Source organism: Dreissena polymorpha, chromosome 1, assembly GCF_020536995.1.
Source record: "Dreissena polymorpha isolate Duluth1 chromosome 1, UMN_Dpol_1.0, whole genome shotgun sequence".
In the NCBI taxonomy this organism is placed as follows: Eukaryota; Metazoa; Mollusca; class Bivalvia; order Myida; family Dreissenidae; genus Dreissena; species Dreissena polymorpha.
This window is the reverse complement of record NC_068355.1, coordinates 79,044,648-79,070,974: the sequence shown is the minus strand read 5'-3', so window position 1 is coordinate 79,070,974 and position 26,327 is coordinate 79,044,648. Positions and strand designations below refer to the sequence as shown.

General features: G+C 34.6%; 2 protein-coding genes across 3 annotated transcripts in view; both read left to right on the top strand.

Annotated features, from left to right (window-relative positions):
* Positions 1-14,592, top strand: part of LOC127837121 (uncharacterized) — a 34,746-nt gene extending 20,154 nt beyond the window's left edge. The window contains exons 2-6 of the mRNA XM_052363958.1: positions 3,458-3,601; positions 4,586-4,654; positions 7,805-7,999; positions 8,195-8,329; positions 11,142-14,592. Of these exons, the coding sequence (XP_052219918.1) occupies positions 3,458-3,601; positions 4,586-4,654; positions 7,805-7,999; positions 8,195-8,329; positions 11,142-11,330 (732 nt within the window). The 3' untranslated portion in view covers positions 11,331-14,592. The remainder of the gene's footprint in view (positions 1-3,457; positions 3,602-4,585; positions 4,655-7,804; positions 8,000-8,194; positions 8,330-11,141) is intronic.
* A 4,393-nt stretch (positions 14,593-18,985) lies between these two features.
* On the top strand, positions 18,986-24,718 carry LOC127837161 (uncharacterized). Of its 2 annotated transcripts, none has more exons than XM_052364088.1 (2): positions 18,986-19,151; positions 24,099-24,718. In XM_052364088.1, the coding sequence occupies exons 1-2, from the start codon at positions 19,136-19,138 to the stop codon at positions 24,473-24,475; spliced, it is 393 nt and encodes a 130-aa protein (XP_052220048.1). In that variant the 5' UTR covers positions 18,986-19,135; the 3' UTR covers positions 24,476-24,718. The 2 variants fall into 2 exon arrangements, with proteins under 2 accessions (XP_052220048.1, XP_052220038.1); XM_052364078.1 differs by lacking the exon at positions 18,986-19,151 and adding an exon at positions 22,054-22,216.
* The last annotated feature ends 1,609 nt before the right edge of the window (positions 24,719-26,327 follow it).

The window sequence follows — 26,327 nt, the reverse complement described above, 5'->3', positions numbered from 1 at the left end:
GTTAACACTAGAAGTCACATTTATTGTCCGATCTTCATGAAACTTTGTCAGAACATGTGTCCCAAAAATATCTTGGACGAGTTCGAAAATGGTTCCGGTTGGTTGAAAAACATGGCCGCCAGGGGGCAAGGCTGTTTTCCTTATATGGCTTTAGTAAAACCTTGTTAACACTCTAGAAGTCACATTTTTAGTCCAATCTTCATGAAACTTTGTCAGAACATGTGTGCCAATAATATCTTGGACGAGTTCGAAAATGGTTCCGGTTGGTTGAAAAACATGGCCGCCAGGGGGCGTGGCAGTTTTCCTTATGTATATGGCTATAGTAAAACCTTGTTTACACTCTAGAAGTCACATTTTTAGTCCAATCTTCATGAAACTTGGTCAAAAATGTGTCCCAATAATATCTTGGACGAGTTCGAAAATGTTTCCAGTTGAATGAAAAACATGGCCGCCATGGGGCGGGGCAGTTTTCCTAATATGGCTTTACTGTATGGTAAAACCTTGTTAACACTCTAGAAGTCACATTGGTCCAATGCTCATGAAACTTATTCAGAATATTTGAACTAATAATATCTGGGCTAAGTTCAAAAATGGTTTAGATCAGTAAAAAAACATGGCCGCAAGGGGGCGTGGCATTTTTCCTTAAATGGCTATTTACTACAAAACCTTGTTAACACTCTAGAAGTCACATTTATTATCCAATCTTTATGAACTTGATCTGAACATTTGTTCTAACAATAGCTTGAGTGAGTTTGAAAATGGTTATGGTTTGTTGAAAAACATGGCCGCCAGGGGGGGGGGGGGCAGTTGTCCTTATATGGCTTTAGTGAAAACTTGTTGACACTATATTAGCCACATTTATTGGCCAATCTTCATGAAACTTGGTCAGAACATTTGTCCCAATGAAATTTTGCCAGAGATTGAAGCTGGGTCATATGAGCTCAAAAACTAGGTCACAAGGTCAAATATAAAAAAAAACATGTTAAAAGTCACTTTTTTGGTCCAAAATATTCTTCATGAATCAGCTTGCATTTTTTTCAGAATACACTGCAATGCCGATATATCGCGGACCGGTATATTGCGCTGTCCAATATATCGCGCTTTGGCTATGGCTCCCAAAGATCCAACGAGCATGATCACTAAATGACACGTTTTAATGTGAGAATTCGCTAACAGCAAAAAAACGGTTCTAGCTAGTATTAACACCCTATATTTTGCGGCTTACTATTGAACGCAATGAAGCGTGAAAAACAGTCGATTAGTTTACACACGGCTGAGGTTGTTTTTAACACTTAAGAAACAACCAATTAGTGTCATTGCAAAGGTAATAATGGCAGTTTACTGGTATGTAAATCGTTAAATTTCGGTGCTGGTCATGAATTTCTTTGTCCTGATAAAAAGCGCGCGAAAATTGGCATGGGTGGAATTTTTTATTAATAAAAATTTGGTAGCGGATGCAAAATTGAGATAATTTAATTTCCATTAAAAGTTTCGTTGTAAATGTCAACTAAAGTACCGCGGTATCTCGCAAATTATGTGGCATTGACATTTCCTCTTAATAAATTATAATTCAAACATGCTGTACATCGTTACCGTTACGCTGTTTCAATTCCTTCATTAGGACTATTTATAAGTGTAAATTCGAATCTATGCACAATTATATTTTATAGGTTTTTTTTAACGGCAAGAATTCTTCTTTTTAGCTGATTCGCGAGAGATCGTAAGTGAAAATAAAAAATATAATATACATTTTGTATTTTATGATAAATACAGATACGTATGTAGTTATGAAAATGTTTATTGTAGAATTGGTTTGCAATTATTACTTTACAAATATGTAGCAGCGCCATATATAAAATGTAAACATTGGGGAAATTTGACAAATAACCGCAATACAATTAAGTTAGACATTTCCCGAGTTAAATCGCGCGCAGGATATATCGCGCTCGCGATCTTTGGACCCCACCAACCGCGATATATCGGCGTTGCAGTGTAGTCTAGTTCCTTTGGCTTTCAGGTGAGCGCCTTAGGGCCTGATGGCCCTCTTGTTTGCTCTTATTTGTTACAGCCTTTGCCATTTGAATTGGGAAAAGTAGCCCAATAAACCATGACATTGGGAAAATTAGTGCGATAAACCATGAAATTGGGAAAAATTAAGCATTATGAATATGATTATAAGTAACAAAATTAAAATTGTTTTAAGTGCATATTCAGGGATTTTTCTAGCCATTTTTGGAAAAGGAGTCTTGTCAAATTGGGATTGTTTTAATTGATAAAAGTGGCAAATTTTGGAATTATTTATCGACAAAAAGGACTAAATTGAAGTTATATATTTTGTAGGATGTTTAAATAAAAAGTTTGGATCTAGAGTTAAGAAATCATAAGTCATAATAGACTTCTTTCTTAAAAAAAAATAAAAATATTTTTTTTGGAAATTGGGCTTTTTTGGGAAATTTTGGTCAGCTTTTTTGGGAAAAATGTTGATTTTCGCGATTGGGAAGCAGCCGAAAATCGGTGGTAATTTTTAGCAAAAAAATCACTGATTACTACATGCAAAAAAGGATGTTCTTTTCAAACAAACAGCATTAGCAAATATTAATGATTTGCATTAAAAAAAAAAGAGACAGATAATTCATCAGAAGTATGTCGTGTTTCTGGAGCTGCCCCAAGCAAGTCTCGTGTTCGCTAGTAAATGTGTTGATATTGTAGCCATAAATTCACATTGAATATATTGTGACACAAAAAAATAAAAACAAGCATTTTGTATTGCATTAATTCTATGTTACCAGACCACATCTAGCGTTGAAATTTTGGCTACATTTTGTATTCATTGCTACACAGAACATTGATTTTAAATATTCGTTGATTTTGGGGTTTTATGTGCTTTAAAAGTATTAAAGGAACATGTATGACAAATGAGTCTTTGAAGGTTTGTAATTGTAAAAGATATACTTTATGTTAATTAAACATGCTTATTCTGTAATCTTATTCTATATTAATCTTGAGCCATTTAGTATGTGTAATGATAGTAAACATGCCACCTTAAAAGTCCCCTCTATAAGCCATAGTTCTTGTGAGACAATATTATCAGTACATTAATAAACAGTTGTAAAATATTGTGTAACAGAGCCTAAGAAGTATAGCTCAGACATTTCAGGGAGTCTAGCAAAATAGATAGAATTTCAAACAACTCCTTTATTAGACTAGGTGTGAGGTAAAGGGTTCCATGGCCAGTACATAGGTAAGGAGAAAGGAATGTTGGTAAGGGTCATCTAAATCCTTAGGCAAGTGTATTTAATAAGTATTTTGCTATGAGGCACTAATGACAAACACGAATTGAATCTTCAGTTTAAGGCATGTTTTTAATCGAGTTCTGAACTTCATGTAGTCAAGCATTTTAAATCAATTATTGATTAATTATTTATGGTTCTTTTGTGATAACAATAATTCTCTTTAGTTTCCAGGGACAAGTTCTACTATGCTGGCCTTCCTGACTCGTGTTTTCGCATCTCTGTTAATGGGCCTGGCCAGTTTTTTGTATTTGTCCAGAAAAACGAGAGATGAAAATGTTGTGGGAGTAAATCTGTGGACAAGATTAATGGTAAGAAACTAATGCAAGTATCCAAGCCTTAAAACATTGGTTTTACATGTATAGGTACAAATGTACAACTATTTAGAGGACATTTCTTTACTTCAAAGTAAGATTTTTTCTGATGTGACTACAAATGAGATGAAAAAACAGTCCTTCACTGAAATTAAAACTATTTTCTTTTCACTTTGGATGATGAATACAAAAAAATTGAGATTTTTTACTCGATAAGATTTTACATCATAAAAATTATACCATAAATTAACGATAATGATAAAACAGTTGTTGCAAACTGCTTTAGTGGAGAAACTGTGCTTAAGTGTCTTAGGGATTGTTATGTGGGTATTCTATTTTTTTACAGCTGAACTGACTATTAGTATATAATAAATTATTTACAAACCTTTAAAAAATAATTAAAAGGGAGTTCAAAACAATATATTACCATAGTGATATTGTAAAAACCATTGGCCTTAATTATTTTTAACCAGGTGTTCCGAAGGAAAAAACTGGTTATTAGATTGGCGAATGTCGGCGGGCGGAACAAGCTTGTCAGGGCCATAACTTTGTCATTCATTGTGATATTTTAAAATCATTTGGCACATTTGTTCAACATCATAAGGTCAAGGTCAAGACTAAAAATAGAATTATTTTGAAACAAAGGGGGTTAATTATAAGAAATCAGTTCAGTTTGAGTTGTCTCCCTTTATCAGATTTTTTTTCAAATTGAAAACCTGGTTTTGTGACAATTTTGTCCCTTGTTGTTTTTCGTTCACTAATAATACATTCTCTTCTGATTAAATGCAAAACATCAAAGAAAATCTTTTCAATTTTCCACCATTATCATACTGTATGAGATTAATACATTTTAAAAATCAATCTTTTATTGGTGTTTTTATGTTGACAACTGCTGATTTAGTTTGTGCCATGTTTGTAATCATTTTTATAACCACATTTATGATGATGGCTTTGTCTAGTGATGTATGTTCTTGTTTTCAGAGCAGTATGTTTGTAGTGATCCTAATGGTGTACACTTATTTCCACAATCCTGGAGAAATTCAAGAAAAGGTAATTAACAAATGAGCATTTTTTATTTCCACATGTTTTAACTAGAAGTAATCTGTACTCTTAGTCTTAATTTAGATTAAAACATTGTTTTCAGGGGACCAAAAAATTAAATTATGCACAAGTACTGCAGGATGAGCACCTTCGTCAAGCAAACCTAAGCGCTTGTACATGTACTTCAAATATGTGTGAAATAAAGATTGCAAGGGGCTGATATGACATACAATGTATAGAGGATATTTGTTGGATTCGATGGAATATCGATTTTATTTCACGAGAGATCATATAAAATAATATTTTCACGAGTGGCACAGCCACAATGTGAAAATATGTATTTTTTATGATCACAAGTGAATAAAAATCGATATTCCATCGAATCCAACAAATTTTCTTTTTATTTTATGCTTTTTTCACTGTTAATTGACATTGTAAAAGAGTTTAGCTGGATAATTTTGCTGGATTTATGACATCATTTTGCGAAAAATGACGTCATTTCACAGTAAAACAGTGAAAAATATTGATATTTTTCACTGTTAGTGTTATTTTTCATTGTTTAGAACAGTGAAATACCAGTTTTATTTCACTGATATTTCTCTATAAACCACCAGAAAGCATAAAATAAGTTTCTGAAAAGTCATTACACTATAGTAAGTTGAGTTAGATCGCAGAAAACATGTGAAAATTAGACTTCATGTACAACATCACGTCATTCTCCCTAGATATAAGTGTGGTCTTTAATATTTGATTGCTGAATAAAACTTTGTATCACAGAAAACCCTGAGATCTTTACTTATGGCTCAAAAGTTTGTAGTGCATTTTTTTAAATGAAAACTTGTTCTCTATGTTAAAATAAGTCGTGTAAACTGAATCTACAGCGCAACATGGGTTAAGATAGGTCAGTATTGATGTGTTACATGTGCTGTTATTGAATACACCTTTATGTTTGGACACCATGTATTCGGCTTCCTGAGGGCTGATTGTAGTGTAAGAAGAATCCGATTGACAGCTGGCATAATGTCTTTGATGTTAGGCAAGTAGTGTTAGTGTTGGTCGCACTACCATGGCCCTTGCTACACTTTGGGGGATTGGGGCCGGGGCCCTTAAAGGGGGCAATTTTGCGTCATTTTGGGCGAAAAGGGGAATTTTAGAAGGTCTTTTCACCAACCATTCAGCACTTAAAATTGCTAATGTAATTTACACAATTATACATTTAATCAAAGGTTAATAGCACAATACCAGCTGGCAAGTAAGGTATAAAAGTAAAAAAATAAATATTTTTTTTAGGGGAATTTTTAGCTGAAATAGGGGAAAATGTATACTATTTTAATGGGGGAATGGGGCTGAATTTCAGCCCCAAAAACGGCCAAATGAGGGCCCTGACTACACAAGCGTGAATGTGATAATGTTGGCACCAACATCTTGACTGAACTGGATTTGGTTATGAATTTTGGATGATACAGAATATAAAAGTGCGTGAAAAAATTGTTTGATTTCTACTTTTGGAGTAGATAATTTGTATGCTCTTAGAAAAGGAATTTCATTAAATGAAAGTGTCTAACTGGTCAGAAAATAAAAGATTTGACATCAGATTTTTTTCTCTTAGCCTCTATGACGACAGCTTAAGGGAAACTCGCTCGTCCTTTCAAGATATAACTATTCCATATTGGTAACTTGATGGCTAGAAATTAACAGAATGTTTTTTTTCTGATTTCGACATTGTTTGTATAGCTAGAAAAGAGCTGTATATTTGGTCCAACATTCTATTTATGGCTAGAAGTGCACTGTATTTTTTATTGGATTTAGAGATAGTGTTTATGGCTAGAAATTTATTTGGCCCAATGTATTTCAGAGAATTTTATGCATGTATATATCAGTGTTATTGTTTGGCATAAATTGGGGCAGATTCTCAATGTCAAAAAGTATATACTTTTCCCTAATGACTGATTAATATCAGGGCTTGACATTAACTTTTGAAGCCACTTGTCCAGTCGGACAAGTAGACCTAAATTTTAGTTGTCCTGAACAAAAAGCATCTTGTCCTGGCGATTATATCTTATTCTGCTCAGTAGTTTGCAAAATAATGAAATAATACAAGTGCTGTTAGATCGGATTGTACCGGTGTCGTAAAATGCATATTCTTTACACGGCAGAATATTCTTTTTTTCTTGGCAAAGAAAAATGTTAATGGTTGCTTCCCTTGTGAATAGTATGGCGTAGTATCACATAGAACCATTAGAATATATCACGCTTTGTCGCTTTAACGTAAACAAAACATAATCTAAAACTTTATGTGGTAACTCCACAGAAATAACGGATTTAAAGGCATATTTTCTAAGTAATTAAATTATAACGACCACTTACAAGAAAATTCTTTATTTACTTGTCCGGACTAACAATTTCGTTGTTCGGAGAACAGACTACCCTTAACTTAATGTCGAGCCCTGCCTTAAATTCCCTAGTGATGGTTTCCAAAAAGTTTTTTTAGTATAAATAAACCCAACATATTCAGCTCTATGGGTTGAACCTAGTAAACATATTATGGAAAACACTTTCTTTAAATTTTAAACAATTTGTTTGCCCCCCCAAAAATACAATGATTACCAAATTTTCGTCAAACAAAATTACTTTTCCCAATCAAACGGGGCCCTGTCCCATTACCAAAATAAAAAATAAAACATGCTGTATATATCATCATGTGGAAGCTAAATACGTAATTTGTTCTTCTTTTCCAAAGTAAGGAAAAAAATTGATCAATTTAAGAAAGTTTTTAACACTATAATACTCTCCTGGGCAGTCATTTACTCACGGAGACAAATGGAAATAGCAAAACAAATTTCCTGCATCAGGAAATTAATGTGGATTTTCTCAAAAATTGAATTTTTAAATCAAATTTTTTAAATAATTTAAGTCCTGTTTATATAAAAAGAAACTATGTGATAATTGCTGAATAAGGTGAATGGTTGCCAAATCATGTAATCATTAATAACAAATTTAGCTAACACAATCATATACATGTAATAGTGATTATTTCATAAACAGAGAAAAGTTTTGTTCATGGAATTTTAATTTGCATCTTACTTCAGCTACATGTATCAATATGTGAAAGGCTTGTACATACCAAGCAATTTTCTAGTAAACCCATTTTGTTTCCAGACAGTGTACTTTGACCTGTCAGCATTCATGCTACTGCTGGTTGCCTCTGTGTACCAGTTCTGGCGTGGGGGATACAGGGTAGGAGGCCGAGAACAGAAGGGGCACGTGAGCACCGTGCTAAGAATCATCTTTCTTATGGACTTCAGCTTCGGTATCCTGCACTTGGCCTTCCCATCCTGGGTGATCCCATCACAGGTACAACAATAACAGTGCAAGGTTAAAAACTGATATACATTTTCATTTAACATACAGCAACAACATACAGCAACATTGTTCTTTTGTGTGTTATTTTAGATCCAGGTTTGACATGTGTAAATGAAACATGAATCTCTAAATCTGTATGAAATAGTTTTATTGGTGCTAAAAGTTGCCCTGATCTATGTGTTATAGAAGCTCAATCCTCTGGAAACATTGATGATGCGAGAGATTGGTGCCCTAGTCTTGGGTCTCTGTTTGATTTCCCTGTTTGCCACGACTTTCCATTACGATGAGGACCGGGGAAATTTCTTCTTTTCAAACATAGTGGTAAGTTTTGCTGCTGTTATTTATATACAAGTTTTTCTGTAATCACAAATAAGGGCAAAAAATATTCAGAAAATCAATGTTGGTATAAATATCTGTAGACTAACAAACAAAGATTGATTCAGCTGTTTATAATGAATGATTTCCAAAGAACAACTAACAGTCCATGTCTGCAATTACAGAAAAAGTGAAGAGCGTTTTATTATTAAACGCAATTTATGGTAGTAACATTCATAAAAGTTAGACCACAACAAATTCAAGATTTATTCGACGGATTTAATCACCCATTTTAAAAGTTTGCCTCTTTTTTTTTGAAATTTTGGCCAGATTTTTTGGAAAAGATTTTACTTTTTGCCATTTGGAAACAGCCTTTTCTTTAATTTGTGCGACACAGCCTGTAAGAGGAAAAAACTTGATGCATTACTTTTGTTGCTTTAAGCATTGATAAAATTAGAAATTAAAAGTTTAACTTTCTAATGAAAGTAAAATAAGAAATTAAAAGATTTTTATGCCCCTGGTAGGGTGGCATATAGCAGTTGAACTGTTTGTCAGTGTGTCTGTATGTGTGTATGTCAGTCTGTCCGTCCGTCCGGAAAAAACTTTAACGTTGGCCATAACTTTTTCAATATTTAACATAGCAACTTGATATTTGGCATGCATGTGCATCTCATGGAGCTGCACATTTTGAGTGGTGAAAGGTCAAGGTCATCCTTCAAGGTAAAATGTCTAATATATGGCGTCTGTCCGTCCATCCGAAAACTTTAACATTAGCCATAACTTTTTCACTATTGAAGATAGCAACTTGATATTTGGCATGCATGTGTATCTCCTGGAGCTGAAAATTTTGAGTTGTGAAAGGTGAAGGTCAAGGTCATCCTTCAAGGTCAAATGTCTAATATATGGCGTCTGTCCGTCCTTCCAAAAACTTGAAAATTGGCCATAACTTTTTCACTATTGAAGATAGCAACTTGATATTTGGCATGCATGTGTATCTCATGGAGCTGAACATTTTGAGTGGTGAAAGGTGAAGGTCATAGTCATCCTTCAAGTCAAGGTCAAATGTCAAATATATGGCGTCTGTCCGTCCGAAAACTTTAACATTGGCCATAACTTTTTATGCCCCCGGTACAGTGGCATATAGCAGTTGAACTGTCCGTTAGTCTGTCCGTCCGTCCGAAAAAACTTTAACATTGGCCATAACTTTTTCACTATTGAAGATAGCAACTTGATATTTGGCATGCATGTGTATCTCATGGAGCTGAACATTTTGAGTGGTGAAAGGTCAAGGTCATCCTTCAAGGTCAAATGTCAAATACATGGCGTCTGTCCATCCGAAAACTTAACATTGGCCATAACTTTTTCAATATTGAAGATAGCAACTTGATATTTGGCATGCATGTGTATCTCATGAAGCTGCACATTTTGAGTGGTGGAAGTTCAAGGTCAAGGTCATCCTTCAAGGTCAAAGGTCAAAAATAATAATCAAAGCGGCGTTTTCTTGAAGCTGCACATTTTGAGTGGTGGAAGGTCAAGGTCATCCTTCAAGGTCAAGGTCATCCTTCAAGGTAAAAAAAAAATGAAAGTGGCGTTCTCATGAAGCTGCACATTTTGAGTGGTGGAAGTTCAAGGTCATGGTCATCCTTCAAGGTCAAAGGTCAACAAAAAAAAATCAAAGCGGCACAATTGGAAGGCATTGTGTTTCTGACGAACACATCTCTTGTTCAATATTGAAGATAGCAACTTGATATTTGGCATGCATGTGTATCTCATAAAGCTGCACATTTTGAGTGGTGGAAGTTCAAGGTCAAGGTCATCCTTCAAGGTCAAAGGTCAAAAAAAAATATATAATTTTTTTCAAAGCGGCGTTCTCATTTAACTGCACATTTTGAGTGGTCAAGGTCATCCTTTAAGGTCAAAGGTCACAAAAAAAATCACTTTTTTTTTATTTCAAAGCGCCGCAATAGGGGGCATTGTGTTTCTGACGAACACATCTCTTGATTTTTGTATTTTAATATTAAAAAAGTCTATCAAATCCCAGTAAAGTTGTTGAGGTCCAGAAAGTTTCTTCACTTAAGTTTCGCACTTATGTAAACTTCATGATTTTGGGGGCATAATGTACACCTTGGACTAAGCCATCAACAGTTTGAACTAGTAGATAGGAGGGGTGTACAATTTATATTATACTCAACATTTTATTTCCAGTTCACTCATTGATACTCAGTTGCATGTTAATGTTTGCTATTTTAACTTAATCAATACCACCAAGTTATTTCAGATTTTTACCAAACGTACGCATACTGGCGACATTTCACATCCTGATGTAGATGTGGCTGAGATAAATAAATTGCTAAAATCATCATGTTGCAATGACTCATAGCCCTGGGGGAAAATTAACTTTTCCATTTGTGTCTTGGCCGACAAGACAAGAGAGACGAAGGCCCCCATTTTTTTTACGATAAACAAATCTCATAACACTAAGTGTTATAACAGTCTGTCGTAAAATTCGTAGGCTACCGGTAAATTAAACTAAATCATGAAATAAATATGTGTGCTCCAAAATTGTTGCTGCGGCACAAAATAAAAATGTTAATTTTAAGATTTTTCGGTGCGGCAAATTAGACAAACATTTAATCAATTTGTTGTGGCCTTGTATTCTTTTATGAAAAGTAAAAATATTAACTTTCAGAAGTTGCATTTTATATTTTTCTTACATTCGAAAAAAGACATATATATTTACACTTGAAATAAATACTAACAATAATTGAAATTGCATACAAGGGTCAGTAAACTTTCATTGAATAATCATCAATTCCAGTCCTCTGGTATGATGCTGCTGTGCCTGAACTATGCGTACTTCAAAGACGGGCTCTTTGACCACATGGAAACCCTTCGCCTTCACTTAGCTTTTGTTCCCAGCTTCCTTGCCATGCTAGGACTCTACCTGCACTGGAGACACGCACAGGGGAACCAGTCTGAATACAACCTGAGGTCAAAGTCAAAGTGAATGCATCATACATAGGTCAAGGTCCTTCTGATTTCATCCTATCTGGGTTATGGGCACAGTGATCTCACCTGATATGTAGGCCTTAATTTACAGACTTGCTGGTCACTCTTATTGTTTGGCAGCTATATGACTGTCTTGTTGTATACATTAAAAAATGTAAAGTAAATAGCATGCCTGTATGAATTTTGAGAAATATTATTATTTCATAATAAATTAATTTACAGAGTTAATGACAAAGTTTGATAAATGTTCTTTTTATGCAAAAATATTGTGGCAATATATAACATGCAATAAAGGAAAGAGACATGTTTGTTAACAATTTTAAATGTCTAATCTAAATGGCTTTCTAATTCATAACTGTACAATTCCAGTATGTCATATAAACAATAAATGTTAATGTTTAATTTGTTAATGGTTTTATAAGTAAGTAAATAACTTTATTGTGTAATTGTCAAATGAATTTCTTAAGTGTGTATTTTGCAATATTTTCTATGAAGTTGTAAACTGATCTGTTGTTTGTATTTTAGTCTCATAGGTAAATGGTGTTACAATATAAACCAGTGTGTTCTAGCCTTATCACTTACATTTCAGTATAGTTGTGCATCAGTTCTTCTGAAATTGCTTGGATCCTCTGACAGTTTCTTTGTTTAATTTTGAAAATCCAGAAGTGATTCCAACATAATTAAATTGCATTTCCTTGTTTCTGTTAATTTAATAAGAGCAATGTATTTTCTAGAAAAATATTGGAAACGAAAAGCCGGCAGGGTTCCCAGCTGACCTGGAAATCAGGGAAAACCTGGGAAAAGACTTTAACTTTTTCCAGTCAGGGAAAAGTCTGGGAATTTGGAAAAAGTTCCTGAAATCAGTGAAAAATCAGGGAATTTTGTTTGGTCAGACATTCCCGACTTGTGTCGAGAAGTCCATACGATTAAAACAGCAAATCGATTCCTCTGCATGGTTATGTCTGCAACTGCTATTTATTTAGGGTGTCTAAAACAAGAAATAGGTCGAAATTATGATCCTAGAATTTGTATTCTCCATCAGGGAAAAATCATTGAAAAATCAGGGAATTTTATTCATACAAAAAGCTGGGAACCCTGGCCGGTTATTTCTAAATAATTAATATTTACTCCTTTAATATAACACCTTCCTAAGAACAAAAGTATTTCATATCTTGAGCATTATGCAAAGGTAAGCAAGTGACAGTTTGTGTTCCCTTTGTAAAATTGTATGCAAACAGTTCACAGAACCAGTGAAGTGTAATTGCAAACTTCAGGAAACTGTAAACATGAGATAATTATGCTTACAGTCGAGAGTTATATAATTTATACCAAAAAAACTACTGATCAATAACAGGTGTTGAAATTATAAGATTTAATAATTTCCTCATGCAATTGTACCAATGCATTTGTACTGTTATGTGATTAATGAAATTAACGCTTATGAGAGTTCAATTATTGAAGTGCCCTGTTTAAAGGCAGTTAAGTTTCAATATTTATTTTGAGAATTGTTTGCATATTCATAATAAATATATATTATGATAAAAACAATTTTTTAATCTTGCATAAGCCTTTAATTGTTTTCCCTGTTTTTGCTGATACTGATTTGTTCCTGCCAGCTGCTACATTAGAGTACCTCCTGTCTGTGAATAACCTGGACATTTGAGAAGGACTGATTCGTGTATTGAAACAACATTTATAACAATTTATATTTCAGCCAAATTCACACTTGAAGTCACTTAAATTTTATGTTGTATTGTTACTGATAAAATATTGACTTACTAAAAAAATATAATTTGTATTATATTTTAAAGAAAACCAAAAGATAGTAATAGCAGTCGGTAATTACCATTGTTAACATTTTATCAGCAGATTCCTTTTTGTGTGAAATCTTCTCTTAATAGGTTTTTAAGTCAGGAATCTTATATTTAATTTTTTTTTAATTATATAAGTATTGGTTCAATTTTGTTATATAGACAGTGTTTATATGTATATGAAATGTGCCATGGCTATGCAAGTTCAATATATGTAGCATGTACATTTTTTAATGTTATTTTGAGTTCATAAGTAAATGTGCACATTTTTATATACTCAGGTAGTTCCCACATAGTTCATTGTAGCTTGTGTCTGTGCTGGTATCTGATAAAGAAGCGTTTCACTCAGTATGAATAATTGAGCAGCATTCTGTCAAAACTTGGTCTTAATTTATGTGCTTAATTGTGTTTGCACTCTGCACATGCTCTCTGGGAGACCACTGCATACATGCATTTAATCCCATTCTCCCAAAATGAGGCTTTATTTAAGAAGATATGTTAACATGTTAAATGTTTGTGCATTAAAATGTCATTAAAATTATGAAAACTGTTTTACAATAACCATGATTGCTGGTACATACTGTTGTATTTGTTCCCTTAAAAGTAACAGAATTAAATGCTGAATGCAAACTTACCTTCTTAAAAACATCTGTATGATTGTGTATTAATTTTGCTTCAGTAGATTGTTTTGTTTTTCCTTTATAGCATGTATTTATGTAAATCAAATATAATGGCAGCTTATGGTATTGTAATAAAGTATTGCATGGTATTGGTAAACATTATTTGCAAATAATGGATCTGTAATGTTTAGTATTCATGGTAGTCATGTTTATGAAATTATTGTTCTTGAGTTTATCGACATCTTCTTTTGCTATGACGACATGTGAAGTTTTCCAGTGATCTTTTACTAATAAACATCATGGCAGACCAAATTGTACAAAGGTCAAACTATTCAGAACCTTCAATTTTTGTTGTTGTTTTTTTCATGACAGTGTTGGAATATGTTTGTTTACTTATTTATGTTGATCTTAATCAGGTAGCAATAACCTTCCTTTATCTGGATAAGTTTCTAAAGCAAGTATCTATATAATAAGCACAATATAATATTTTTAACTACAGATATATTATAAATAAATTGTGCACTATGGAGTAGATATAGCTGAACACTGAGTAAACCAACTATAAGGACCTACCTGTTTCTAGTAACTATTTAGGGAAGGTAACTGCAAGGTCACTTTACATGAATTATTTGTATACAATTATTATTGTAAATCACATTTGATGTTTTTTTAATGAAATACATTTCCAACAATTACTTATAACATTTTAGCACATTTTACATTTTAACATGCTTGTATATCTTGAGTGAAAATGGTATGATGTCTTTAAATGTACTGTAATGTATATTTTTTTGCTATTTTGTCCAATAAATTTGTAACCTCATAAATATATTTTTGTTATTGTACTTTTCTTTAGTGTTTCTGGGATTTAAATGAAACTTATTTATATTATTATTGAGGGCATTAAGGGGAAGTGCTGAGTACAAGAGCTAGTCTATACATCTCTTAATCTTATCATGGTTTGCAAAAGTGTTGTCCTTTTGTCAAATTTCTTGTGCTGACAATGACTCCCTTATTATTGAATGATATAAATAATGCCAAGTAATATAGTGGACATGTGCCCAATACTAGAACTACAACTCTTATCAGTATTTTTTCTTGAATTGTGACCCTTTTTTGTTGAAAGGAAGCTTCCTCTAATGAAATTCATCAAGAAATGTACAAGTAGAGTACATGGACTATGACTCTACCATTGGGATTTAGAGACTTATTTCCCTTTAGTGAATTTTCTTTTGTTGTGCATCACTCCTTTATTCTTGAAGGTATTCAATATGTACCGGTACATTTATAGAGAGGAAGTGCAAAATAAAATAACAACTCATCACTATTTGGGATTAATTTTACTTTGTTGGTTTCTGGTGTAGTAGGTTCTTGTGCGGAGGAGAACTGCAAGAAGTAAAGGTAATCAATCTTCATGTTATGATGCATGGCTTAAAAGAAATGCTGTCTTGAATGATAATAACTATTCAGTATTGTACTGAGTATTTGATCTTTGTTTCTTTCCACGTGCCAAGCAAAAAAGTAAAAAAACGGGTATAAAATTAAAATGCACACATTTATAGAGGACATTGGGAGTAGGTGCCCTGTGTTCGCAGACAAACATTCTGTCTACAGAGTTTTTCTGTGTATAATTTTATTTTTTTTAAGTTATTGCCCTTTGCTAATTCGATGTGCAGGATATAATCGCATAATGCATTTTTTGCATGCACAACTTATTTTAAAAGCATATAAATGGATTCAAAAGAAACTTCATATATTGGTAAAGGGCAATTAGAGGAAGTGGAGAGTGAAAGTGCCATAACCATTAATTCAATATTTACAGAGTTATTGCCCTTTTAATTGTCTGGTAAACGGTTTAATTACTGTGCAATTAAATTCATTAAGACGGAACTTTATAGATCTAAAAAGAACTTCTTTAAATAGTAGTTAGTGATGGACCAATAACTCTTTCTTCAGTGTTTTTGGAGTTATTTCCTTACCTTCATTTTATATTTATTTTGAAGAGCCCGTTTACATTATCATTTTATGGTGCAGATCATAACTGAAATCAAGCTCATAAAATGATGAAGGCACTGAGGAGAGGTGCAGAGAATACATGTATTTATGGGGTATTTGCCCTTTGTTTTATTTCCATATGCAAATCATACATATTAGAATAAAATTGAAATTAACAAGATTTAACTCGTTCAGAAAATATATTCTAAGACACTAGTTATTTGCATCAACAAATTAGATTTAATTATTTTATGTGAATATAACACATGTGCACAAATCTAAGCCTTCCTTGGTAAAAAAACAGGTCTATAACCGTGGGTATTTGCTTTAATTTACGGTACCCGGTTCTTGCTTAGAAGTAATTATCCCCACGTTTTTCGGAGAAAAAGTGGGGATATTGTATTGATGTGCGTCTGTCCGTCCGTCCTGGCCACCTGCTCCTCCTACACTATTAGCACTAGAACCTTGAAACTTACATACATGGTAGCAATAAGCATATGTGCGACGGTGACAGTGACGGAATTTTGATCTGACCCCTGGGTCCAAAGTTATGGGGGTTGGGGCGGGGCCGGGTCAGAGATTTTCACTCATTTTTTATATTATTTTACATAAACTTCTTCATTTCTGCACCGATTTACTTCAAATTGATACTGAGCCTCTCTTATTACAATAAGGTCAATCTCAACTATGCATGGCCCCATTACCAACCCTAGGGCACCCAGCCCACATAGGCCACGCCCACCCAAAATTGCCTTTTATTATAATTTCTTCATTTCTACACCGATTCACTTCAAATTGATACTGAACCTCTCTTATGACAATACGGTCAATCTCAGCTATGCATGGCCCCATTACCAACCCTGGGGCGCCCCGCCCACATAGGCCACGCCCACCCAAAATTGCCTTTTACTATAATTTCTTCATTTCTACACCGATTCACTTCAAATTGATACTGAACCTCTCTTATGACAATACAGTTAATCTCAACTATGCATGGCCCCATTACCAACCCTGGGGTGCCCCGCTCACATAGGCCACGCCCAACCAAAATTGCCTTTTACTATTATTTCTTCATTTCTACACTGATTTACTTCAAATTGATACTGAACATCTCTTATGACAATATGGTCAAACTCAACTATGTAAGGCCCCATTACCAACCCTGGGGCGCCCCTACCATAATAGGCCACACCCACCCAAAATTGTCTTTTACTATAATTTCTTCATTTCTACAACGATTCACTTCTTATTGATACTGAACTTCTCGTATGACAATACGGTCAATCTCAGCTATGCATGGCCCCATTACCAACCCTGGGGCGCCCCGCCCATAATAGGCCACGCCCACATAGGCCGCGCTCACCCAAAATTGCCTTTTACTATAATTTCTTCATTTCTACACCTATTCACTTCAAATTGATACTGAACCTCTCTTATGACAATACAGTTAATCTCAACTATGCATGGCCCCATTACCAACCCTAGGGCACCCCGCCCACATAGGCCACGCCCACCCAAAATTGCCTTTTACTATAATACCATCATTTCTACACCGATTCACTTCAAATTGATACTGCACCTCTTTTATGACAATACAGTCAATCTCAACTATGCATGGCGCCGTTACCAACCCTGGGGCGCCCCGCCCACATAGGCCACGCCCACCCAAAATTGCCTTTTACTATAATTTCTTCATTTCTACACCGATTTACTTCAAATTGATAATGAACATCTCTTATGACAATACGGTCAATCTCATCTATGTATGGCCCCTTTACCAACTCTGGGGCGCCCCGCATCCACCCAAAATTGTATTTTACTATAATTTCTTCATTTCTACACCGATTCACTTCTTATTGATACTGAACTTCTCTTATGACAATACGGTCAATCTCAACTATGCATGGACCCATTACCAACCATGGGGCGCCCCTGGGTCAAACATGCGGCGGGGGGATACGCGTCGGCCTCTGCCGCGCCATTTCTAGTTGTTTTAGGATCATTAGTGTTAACCAAGTTATGATATTAAAACTACTAGTAACTTGTAAACCACAATCTGCCATATCAATAACGGAATCTTCCAGAAAAATATTTATATCTGCGTGACTTATATATTGTATTAATTATTAATTGACGAAAAGAAATACCCGATGCGTGTTTGACAATAACACAATAAAGACATAATCACGTATGTACGTACGGATTATATACATTTACAACTAGATTGTATTTTTACGTCAAAGTAACATTACAATGACGAAAAGGTCTCTTAACAATAGTTTAGTAGGCTACATCGATAATCTGTGAGTTAATACAATCGCATGAATTCACGAAAGACCCAAGTGAATGAATCATCTCAGGGTTTACAAATCCTCAATCGATTCAAAGAAATTAGTCTCAATACATGAGAATGTATATGTTGTTTAGAGTGGAATGATTGGTATGCATTGTATTTAACACGCCATTAGCCATTCTGATATTGGTTAACCGATTTTTCAGCGCATACTGACAGCATAAGATGTGCCTCAATCATGCGATCTTCATTGCCATCTAAGCTGTCATTACGCGTTGCATCGCGGCGTTGGCTCGGCGCTCCTCAGTACAAAAAAGCGGTCCGGAGTCGCCAGCTTTGTTTATTGAACGCTGGAAATATCGCGAATCCTCACTTTAAAAACCTCACTTTCCGGATGCACCATCGCCACTGCCAAATGAAGCAACCAAAATCTCAACAAGATTCTAAAAAAGTATTTTGCTATCATTAATAACGTGGTACGCGATTACAAGTTAAACATTGTGCTTTAATACATATTCTATGTGGCTTAACATCGCTGTGTTTAGAGGTGTGATGCAATAACCAAATTGACATAATTATTTACCGAATGATTTATTTATTTGCGTTATAATTCATTCGTTTCATATTCTTCTGTGTGTGCTTTTTCCATGTTCTATTGACGATCAATTTATTAATCAGGTTGACATTAAGAGTGCGTTAACTGGCAAGTTCTTGTAAAGAAAATACATAAACATAATGATTGAATTTACTAAAAATTTGCAATCAATCGGAGAATGTCGAGCTACGACAAAAACACCCCATGTTAAACATTCAACAGTGTGAAATATATCTCTAGCAAAGCATTTGATTGAATTTTTTAATATCTTAATTCATGTTATCGATCCGCCCGCTATCGAATAGTTTACCGCGTTAAGTGCTTTTCAGCTTAACAATCCAAGCGACCTTCGATAAAGGATCGATATACTTATTCAATTTAACAACCATCTACTGTATGTTTATGATTGTATACAACAAATACCGTTGCGTGTTTACAAGTAGTGTACCGGTATACCTGTTTAATTGAACGCATCGGACTTGAATTAAAATGGCTGGTGACGATGGTATGTTTTTATAACGCTTAGATAATAACTTATAAAATACTTGAAATAAAATTCAATTCGATGATTTGTTGTTGACTTAGATTTTTTCCGTGTTTGCATTTTTGTCGCAAACCAAATACTTGATTAGCGATTTCATGAAAAATTGCTTAGGTGAACTTCACAGAATTTAAAATAATTTTTATTTTAATCACTGCTATAAATCGTGTTTTTGTATGAGTGTATATATTTACTTCAAGCGTGCTCATTCAATCATTGTGTAGACACTGGCAATGCTAAAGTGATAAGTACATATTTTAATACTGTTACACTCTTTTTAATTGTATAAAACATGATTGCGTAGCGTTTTGTCTTTGTTTTGTATATAACTATATTAAATATATTATTAAGCAACCAATCTACCACTGATAAAGTTGCAAACGCGTACATAAATTCTCTGCCGAGTTAAACATTCTAGAACTATCAATTTTGTATGTGGATGTACTGTTTTAATTTTATGTCCGGTATCAATGTGTTCAGTACACATACTGTTAAACCTATATAGTCAGCATAAGCAAGTGTCGTCATTTATTAGCCAGTGTAGTCATAATAAGCGCAGAAAGTTTCGCCCTTTGTTAGCCTGTTGTGTAATCGGTATCTTCGTTCATTAGCCTGAGAAAGTGTCGTCCCTAACTGGCCCGTTGAGTCATCATCATGGTATCAAATGTCGTAATTTATTTGACAGAGTTATTATCACGAGGCTATAAATTGGCCTAATTTATTAGACTGTGTTGTCATCACACGGGTATAAAGTGTCGTCCTGTACAAACCTGTGTATTCATCAGACGTATTCAAAGTGTATTACTTTACTAGCCTGTGTAGTCATCACAAGGGTTTAAAGTGTCGTCGTGTACAAACTGTGTATTCATCATACGTTTTAAAGTGTATTCATTTACTAGCCTGTGTAGTTATCACACGGGTATACAGTGTCGTAATTTATAAGCTTGCCTAGTCGCCATAAGCATAAAAAGTGTCGCCCTGTACAAGTCTGTCTAGTCACCAAAAGAATTGTCGTTATGAACAAGCATCTGTTGTTAACATACGTGAATGAAGGTTCGTCATGTATAAGCCTGTCTACGAATCATAGTGGTATAACGTCGTCATGTACGAGCAGGTAGTCACCAAACGCAAATAAAAAGTCGTTATGAACAATCCTGAGTAGTCACAACGAGTATATAAAGTTTCGTGATGTATAAGCCTGTTAAGTCACCATAATCGAATGCAGTGTCGTCATGCACATGCCTGTCTTGTCATCATAAGGTTATACATAAATTGTTTGTTTCAAACGTGTGGAATGTCTTTTTCACGTAATTCTCGTATCCTAAATCCACTGTAGGCGACAATACCAGCCAAACATCAGCCTTATCAGACAGAAGAGACACCTTCCTCATTATAATTGAAATCCATATTTAAATACAACACACCTCCATTTTAAAATATACCGGTATTTACTTAAAAGCGATTTTAAAGTACAATTTACTATAATATATTGTACTGAAGGAAGTTTGAGTAGAAATTGTCATATACATGCATACTCAAGCATGGACAATGGCAATGCCACAAAAATACTCCCATAAAATCTTGTGTTATCCTATCGTTAAAAAGTATCTTATATATTTAATTGCTTAAACAAATATATGTTTATACTCCTCCGCACTCGATGAAAACGTTCGCTTGCTATATCCTATGTAAAAACACTGGCATGAAGCTGGAAATTAGCAACGTACCAATACACGGGTAAAAACAAATTTTACAAGTTTTTTTAAGATTGGATTGTGATATAATATAAGTAGATCAAGACGTGACATATCCAGAGTTATTTGGGTTATGCACTGTTTACGATGAGTAAATTGTTCCGAGTTTACTCAAATATAACAATACTGCCGGAACACGCTCCAACACAATGTAAATTATAAATTTGACAAAAGCGAAAAAAGAACGTGCACTTCTGTTAAGTGCAACTTCTCATGGAACGTTTAAAAAATCGAAACAGTTTACTGTACAATACTGACAAGTACATCTCCTACGAATTAAATAAACTACATGTACATGTAAAGAGATTTAGTCATTTTATCCGCAGGCATTTGTTTTTTAAATTACGTATGGGTTTCATAAAAAAAGCAACACAGAAGGTTTAAACATATACCTTGTTTTATGGATAAAGCTACATATGCTTCCTTTATTGAACTAAAAGGTCTAAACAATTATATTCCCCGATAATGAAACAACGCAAAACCAGTGTCTTGAAACTTTGAAATGATGAAAATGACGCAATATTTTTAAAAAAATCGTTTAGAAAAAGGCGATACCATCTTTTTTCAAATTATTTTATTTAATATATAAGTAATTATCTATGCGGTAAAATCATATGAACATGTATGATATTGGATCACAATAAACAAATCTCATCAACATAAAAATCCAAACATAGCGATTTTTCCGAATGCTTCATTATAAATCCATGAACTAAATGTAAACGCCACACTTTCTGAACGGTATTTATTCCTCGTTAGGTTGCAGCAAATATTTCTGTTAACGCACGCACGGTCATTAGACGTTGAATGGTTATAACGCGCATGGTTGCGTGCAAGAAACGTGTTTAGATCAGGACCTGGAAGTAAGGAATGTTATTCTCCTGTAGTACAATGACCTAATTACAATCACTTTTATTGTTAAGTGCTTCAAATTTTGTATTGATTTTAAAACCGATCGATTTGGTAAAGCTTTTTCAATATATAAGTAAAGTAAAGGCACCCATTGAAATTCTTTAGTAGATACTAGTTATTCTCTGGGTGTAGTTTGACTGAGACATTAAGCGACATTTTGTTGACTATTGGACTGAAATAAAACTGTTGGAATGTTATAAGTGCACATATAACTGTCGTCGTGTTATAAAGTAAAGCATCACGGAACAATAGATTGAGTGTATATATATACACTCAGAAATTGGAGGTTACTGTCGGTGGTCATATGCAAAATGTCGGTTAAACCAGGGACTAAAGTCGAACCAAAACGAAGTTTATCTGCAGGTACTACTTACAATTTCTATTCATTATTTCAGTCATATACAGTGTATATGTAAACATATGTATGAAAATAAAATAGAACTATCTACAGTGTTACTCGCTTACGACCTCGTGGTTTCACTGCAAGCATCAGAAATCCAAATCGTTGTCTATTTAAAAAACAAAATTGAACAAATGTAGGAAATTACATCACCTGTAAGATCTTATCATATTTTTTCTATCAAGTAATACATCACATGTAACCCATGACTCACTATGTGAAAGATGTATCGTAATGTTTCATTGGCAAAACATTCAACGGTTTTGATTTGGAAAGTCATAAATTGAAATAGACATTATGATCATGAGTAATTGATCGGCGAATGCCTATTCAAAGCTTGTTAACATAGAGCATCTCATACTATACGGCGACACAAGAACCATGATTCTTATACAAATTACTCTTGGAAACTACAGCTTCAAAATAATACCAATTTTAGGCCAGCACTTTCGAGATAATAAACTTAACACAATTATTTATGTCAGTTTTCACGATGTAAATTTGAGTACACCGACTGGGTCGGTTGGCTTAGTCGGTTGAGCGCTGCAAATCCGAGAATCACGTTTTTAATCTACGGCCCGACAACATCACTTTTGTAGGGACTGATCATGAAATTCTGTGTATGGCCTTTCAACGCTTTCCTCTGAATCATGTAGGGCAGTTGCAAATTGATGGAAATCGTACGTGTGTGCTGGAAGGACTTGAAAACCAGCTATTTGAGGAAAAGTTTGAGGTAGTAAACTGTGATCCCTATGATGACAGATATACTGTTAAACTCAAACTAAGTCCCTATGATGACAGATATACTGTTAAACTCAAACTAAGTCCCTATGATGACAGATATACTGTTAAACTCAAACTAAGTCCCTATGATGACAGATATACTGTTAAACTCAAACTAAGTCCCTATGATGACAGATATACTGTTAAACTCAAACTAAGTCCCTATGATGACAGATATACTGTTAAACTCAAACTAAGTCCCTATGATGACAGATATACTGTTAAACTCAAACAAACTCAAACTTAAGTCCCTATGATGACAGATATACTGTTAAACTCAAACTAAGTCCCTATGATGACAGATATACTGTTAAACTCAAACTAAGTCCCTATGATGACAGATATACTGTTAAACTCAAACTAAGTCCCTATGATGACAGATATACTGTTAAACTCAAACTAAGTCCCTATGATGACAGATATACTGTTAAACTCAAACTAAGTCCCTATGATGACAGATATACTGTTAAACTCAAACTAAGTTTTAAAAAAAAGTACAAGTAGATGCGTTATCTCGAGTAAAATATAAACGTTGACTTTCTCACTGCACTACTAACAAAATGGTCATAGTTTAATGAAGTCATGTGAAATTTATTCTTAATTAAATTAATCCCACACGGAATTATTTGAATTGTGAACGTGAACATGCAAATCAAGAGAAGACATGCAGGGTAATGCGTTTTACGCAAGTGTGTACAAATGGTAAAACACGTGTTCCGTCATGATTGTTTGAGGAAAGGCATATATGTTGTGTTTTTTTTGGAATCACACAAATGATACAATACCACAGACGTGTCTGATCAACATATGCATCTGCAATATGGCTTACATAGAGACACAATTCATTAACATCAATATGCATATATTAGTATTGATCGATCATCTCACAGTCATGACACTCAAAAGTCCCACAGTAACGAGCAAGACATAGACATATACGTTAAATTAGTTCAATTGTATGTATGAACGTGCTTACTGCTTTAATACTACTTTTGTATCGCTGTCCACGCCATATCAATATTTTTTTTATCAAAAAGCACGTTTGCTCAATGTATGTTTCAGCATCCAAGAAGCCAAAGGAGTCTGCAGTACTCTCAGATGGAAGTCTCGCTATTCTCGCTCGAGAAATCAGCCTCGATAAGCTCAACGGCCTGGTGCTCTGCATGTATCTAAACATCCCCAACACCACGATCGTCCAGGCCTCCAATGACGCAACTCCCCGGGGACTGATCGATGCCACTGACACGGCAAAGATCGAGACCACACAGAAGCTGCTGCTGTTGTGGAAACAACTGCGAGTGGGTAAGAAAGAGAAGGACAATGTTAAGGAGCTCGAGACAGCACTACGGGAAATGGGAAAGGCAGAAATCGCCGACATCATACATGACAAAGACGCCAACAACGTCGAGCTGTCATCTGAAGCGTTATCAAGCGCGTAATGGACTTAAGGACTAAAATTACTGCCATAAAAACAAAACCATTTCGGAAAAATGATTGTTGATGAAAACAGCACTCTTTCTACATATCCTTTGCTTTTTAATATTAGCGCTCTAGCAACACGACACGATACAATGTGCTTATAGCTAATAAGTATGTATATTATGATATATATTTGTTATAATTGTATCTTTATGTTCAACACGCTCATTAAAAACCGTAAGTGTGTTAGCTGATTGAACGTGGATGACAATGCTTGGGTTTTCATTGCCTTGATAATGTAACCAGATAAAACAACATTTCATAAGCGTATGCACTTACACATTATGCTGGTTCGTAACAGTTATTTAAAATGAGTAGTTTTCTGAAAAAAACTGGGCATAATGCATGAGCGTAAAGTGTCGTCCCAGATTAGCCTGTGGAATCTGCACAGGCTAATCAGGGACGACACTTTCCGCTTTATGACATTTTTCGTTCAAATGAAGTCTATTCTTAGCAAAAATCTAATTTAAGCGGAAAGTGTCGTCCCTGATTAGCCTGTGCGGACTGCCAAGACTTATCTGGGACGACACTTTAAGCACATGCATTATGCCCAGTTTTCTCAGAACGCGGCTCAAATCTACTAATAGTTCATTTACATTTTTTAATTGGTGTACGCGTTGAGCTTTGTATTAATATTTATTTTTTACATACGGAATATACTTAAAACAAACAGAAGTACGTATCACATATTGTAAACATCAATACACATGTATTGATAGTAAAATAACATTGGCATCAGTGTGGACATATCAAATTGGATGTGACGTCAATTTTTAAATAGCGAATGAAGTAATATTTGTTCCGCTTAAAAACTGTGAAGGTATTTCATTTTCTACTCGCTTTAGACAAAATAATGCCCTTGATACAAAAATAGAGAGCACTATCCCAGGTTAAAAATATATGCTGTCATGATACTATATTTAAGTCCATCAGAAAAAGCGAAAAATGATGCGTTAGGACGGCACGCATGTTTATATCTTGTCAAAATAATTTGGCTCAAAAGAAAGACAATTTGATGACAAATGTATCTACAACCGAGGTTTAAGAATTCTAATTTCAAAATCTAGACGAAATTAAGATACTTACGCGCCTTTCAAACTTTTCAGCAAAACTTTACTTCACGCGCTAACCGAACATGACGTCACACGCCACACTTTTCAGCCTAGCAAAACTTTACTTCACGCGCTAGCCGAACATGACGTCACACGCCACACTTTTCAGCCTAGCAAAACTTTACTTCACGCGCTAGCCGAACATGACGTCACACGCCACACTTTTTAGCCTAGTAAAACTTTACTTCACGCGCTAGCCGAACATGACGTCACACGCCACACTTTTCAGCCTAGAAAAACTTTACTCGCTAGCCGAACATGACGTCACACGCCACGTGGAATGGCAAACACGACATTCAAACGTTGTTTATGCGTTGACAGAATGCAAAACATTTTGGCTGTTCCGTTCGATCAATTTGCATTATATACGACGTTACGAACTTTTCCACACTGTAAAATTACCGATTGAAGCCGAAACTAATCACAATAGAAAAAGAGAACGTGGAATCTGACTTGATGATTGCATAAGCATGTAAGGAAAATACATTGCTTTCCAGGTTATCTAACGGCAACGCATGTGAACTCATATTAATAAACATTTCGCAGACATTGAACACACACGCACACTCGCACACTGATTCTAATATCATAATTTAAGGATTTGAGAGTCAAATATTTTCATTTTAATTATGTTGTTAAGTTGTGAATATTAGTTTTAAAAGTATCGGATTAAATTGTAAGACACTGTGATCAAGTTTTA

What these genes read in the sequence shown, in the direction of transcription:
- LOC127837161 (XM_052364078.1), top strand. Translation starts at nt 22,165, where the DNA reads ATGTCGGTTAAACCAGGGACTAAAGTCGAACCAAAACGAAGTTTATCT. An exon ending in AAAACGAAGTTTATCTGCAG is followed by an intron (nt 22,217 to 24,098) that starts GTACTACTTACA and finishes TGTATGTTTCAG; the next exon opens with CATCCAAGAAGCCAAAGGAG.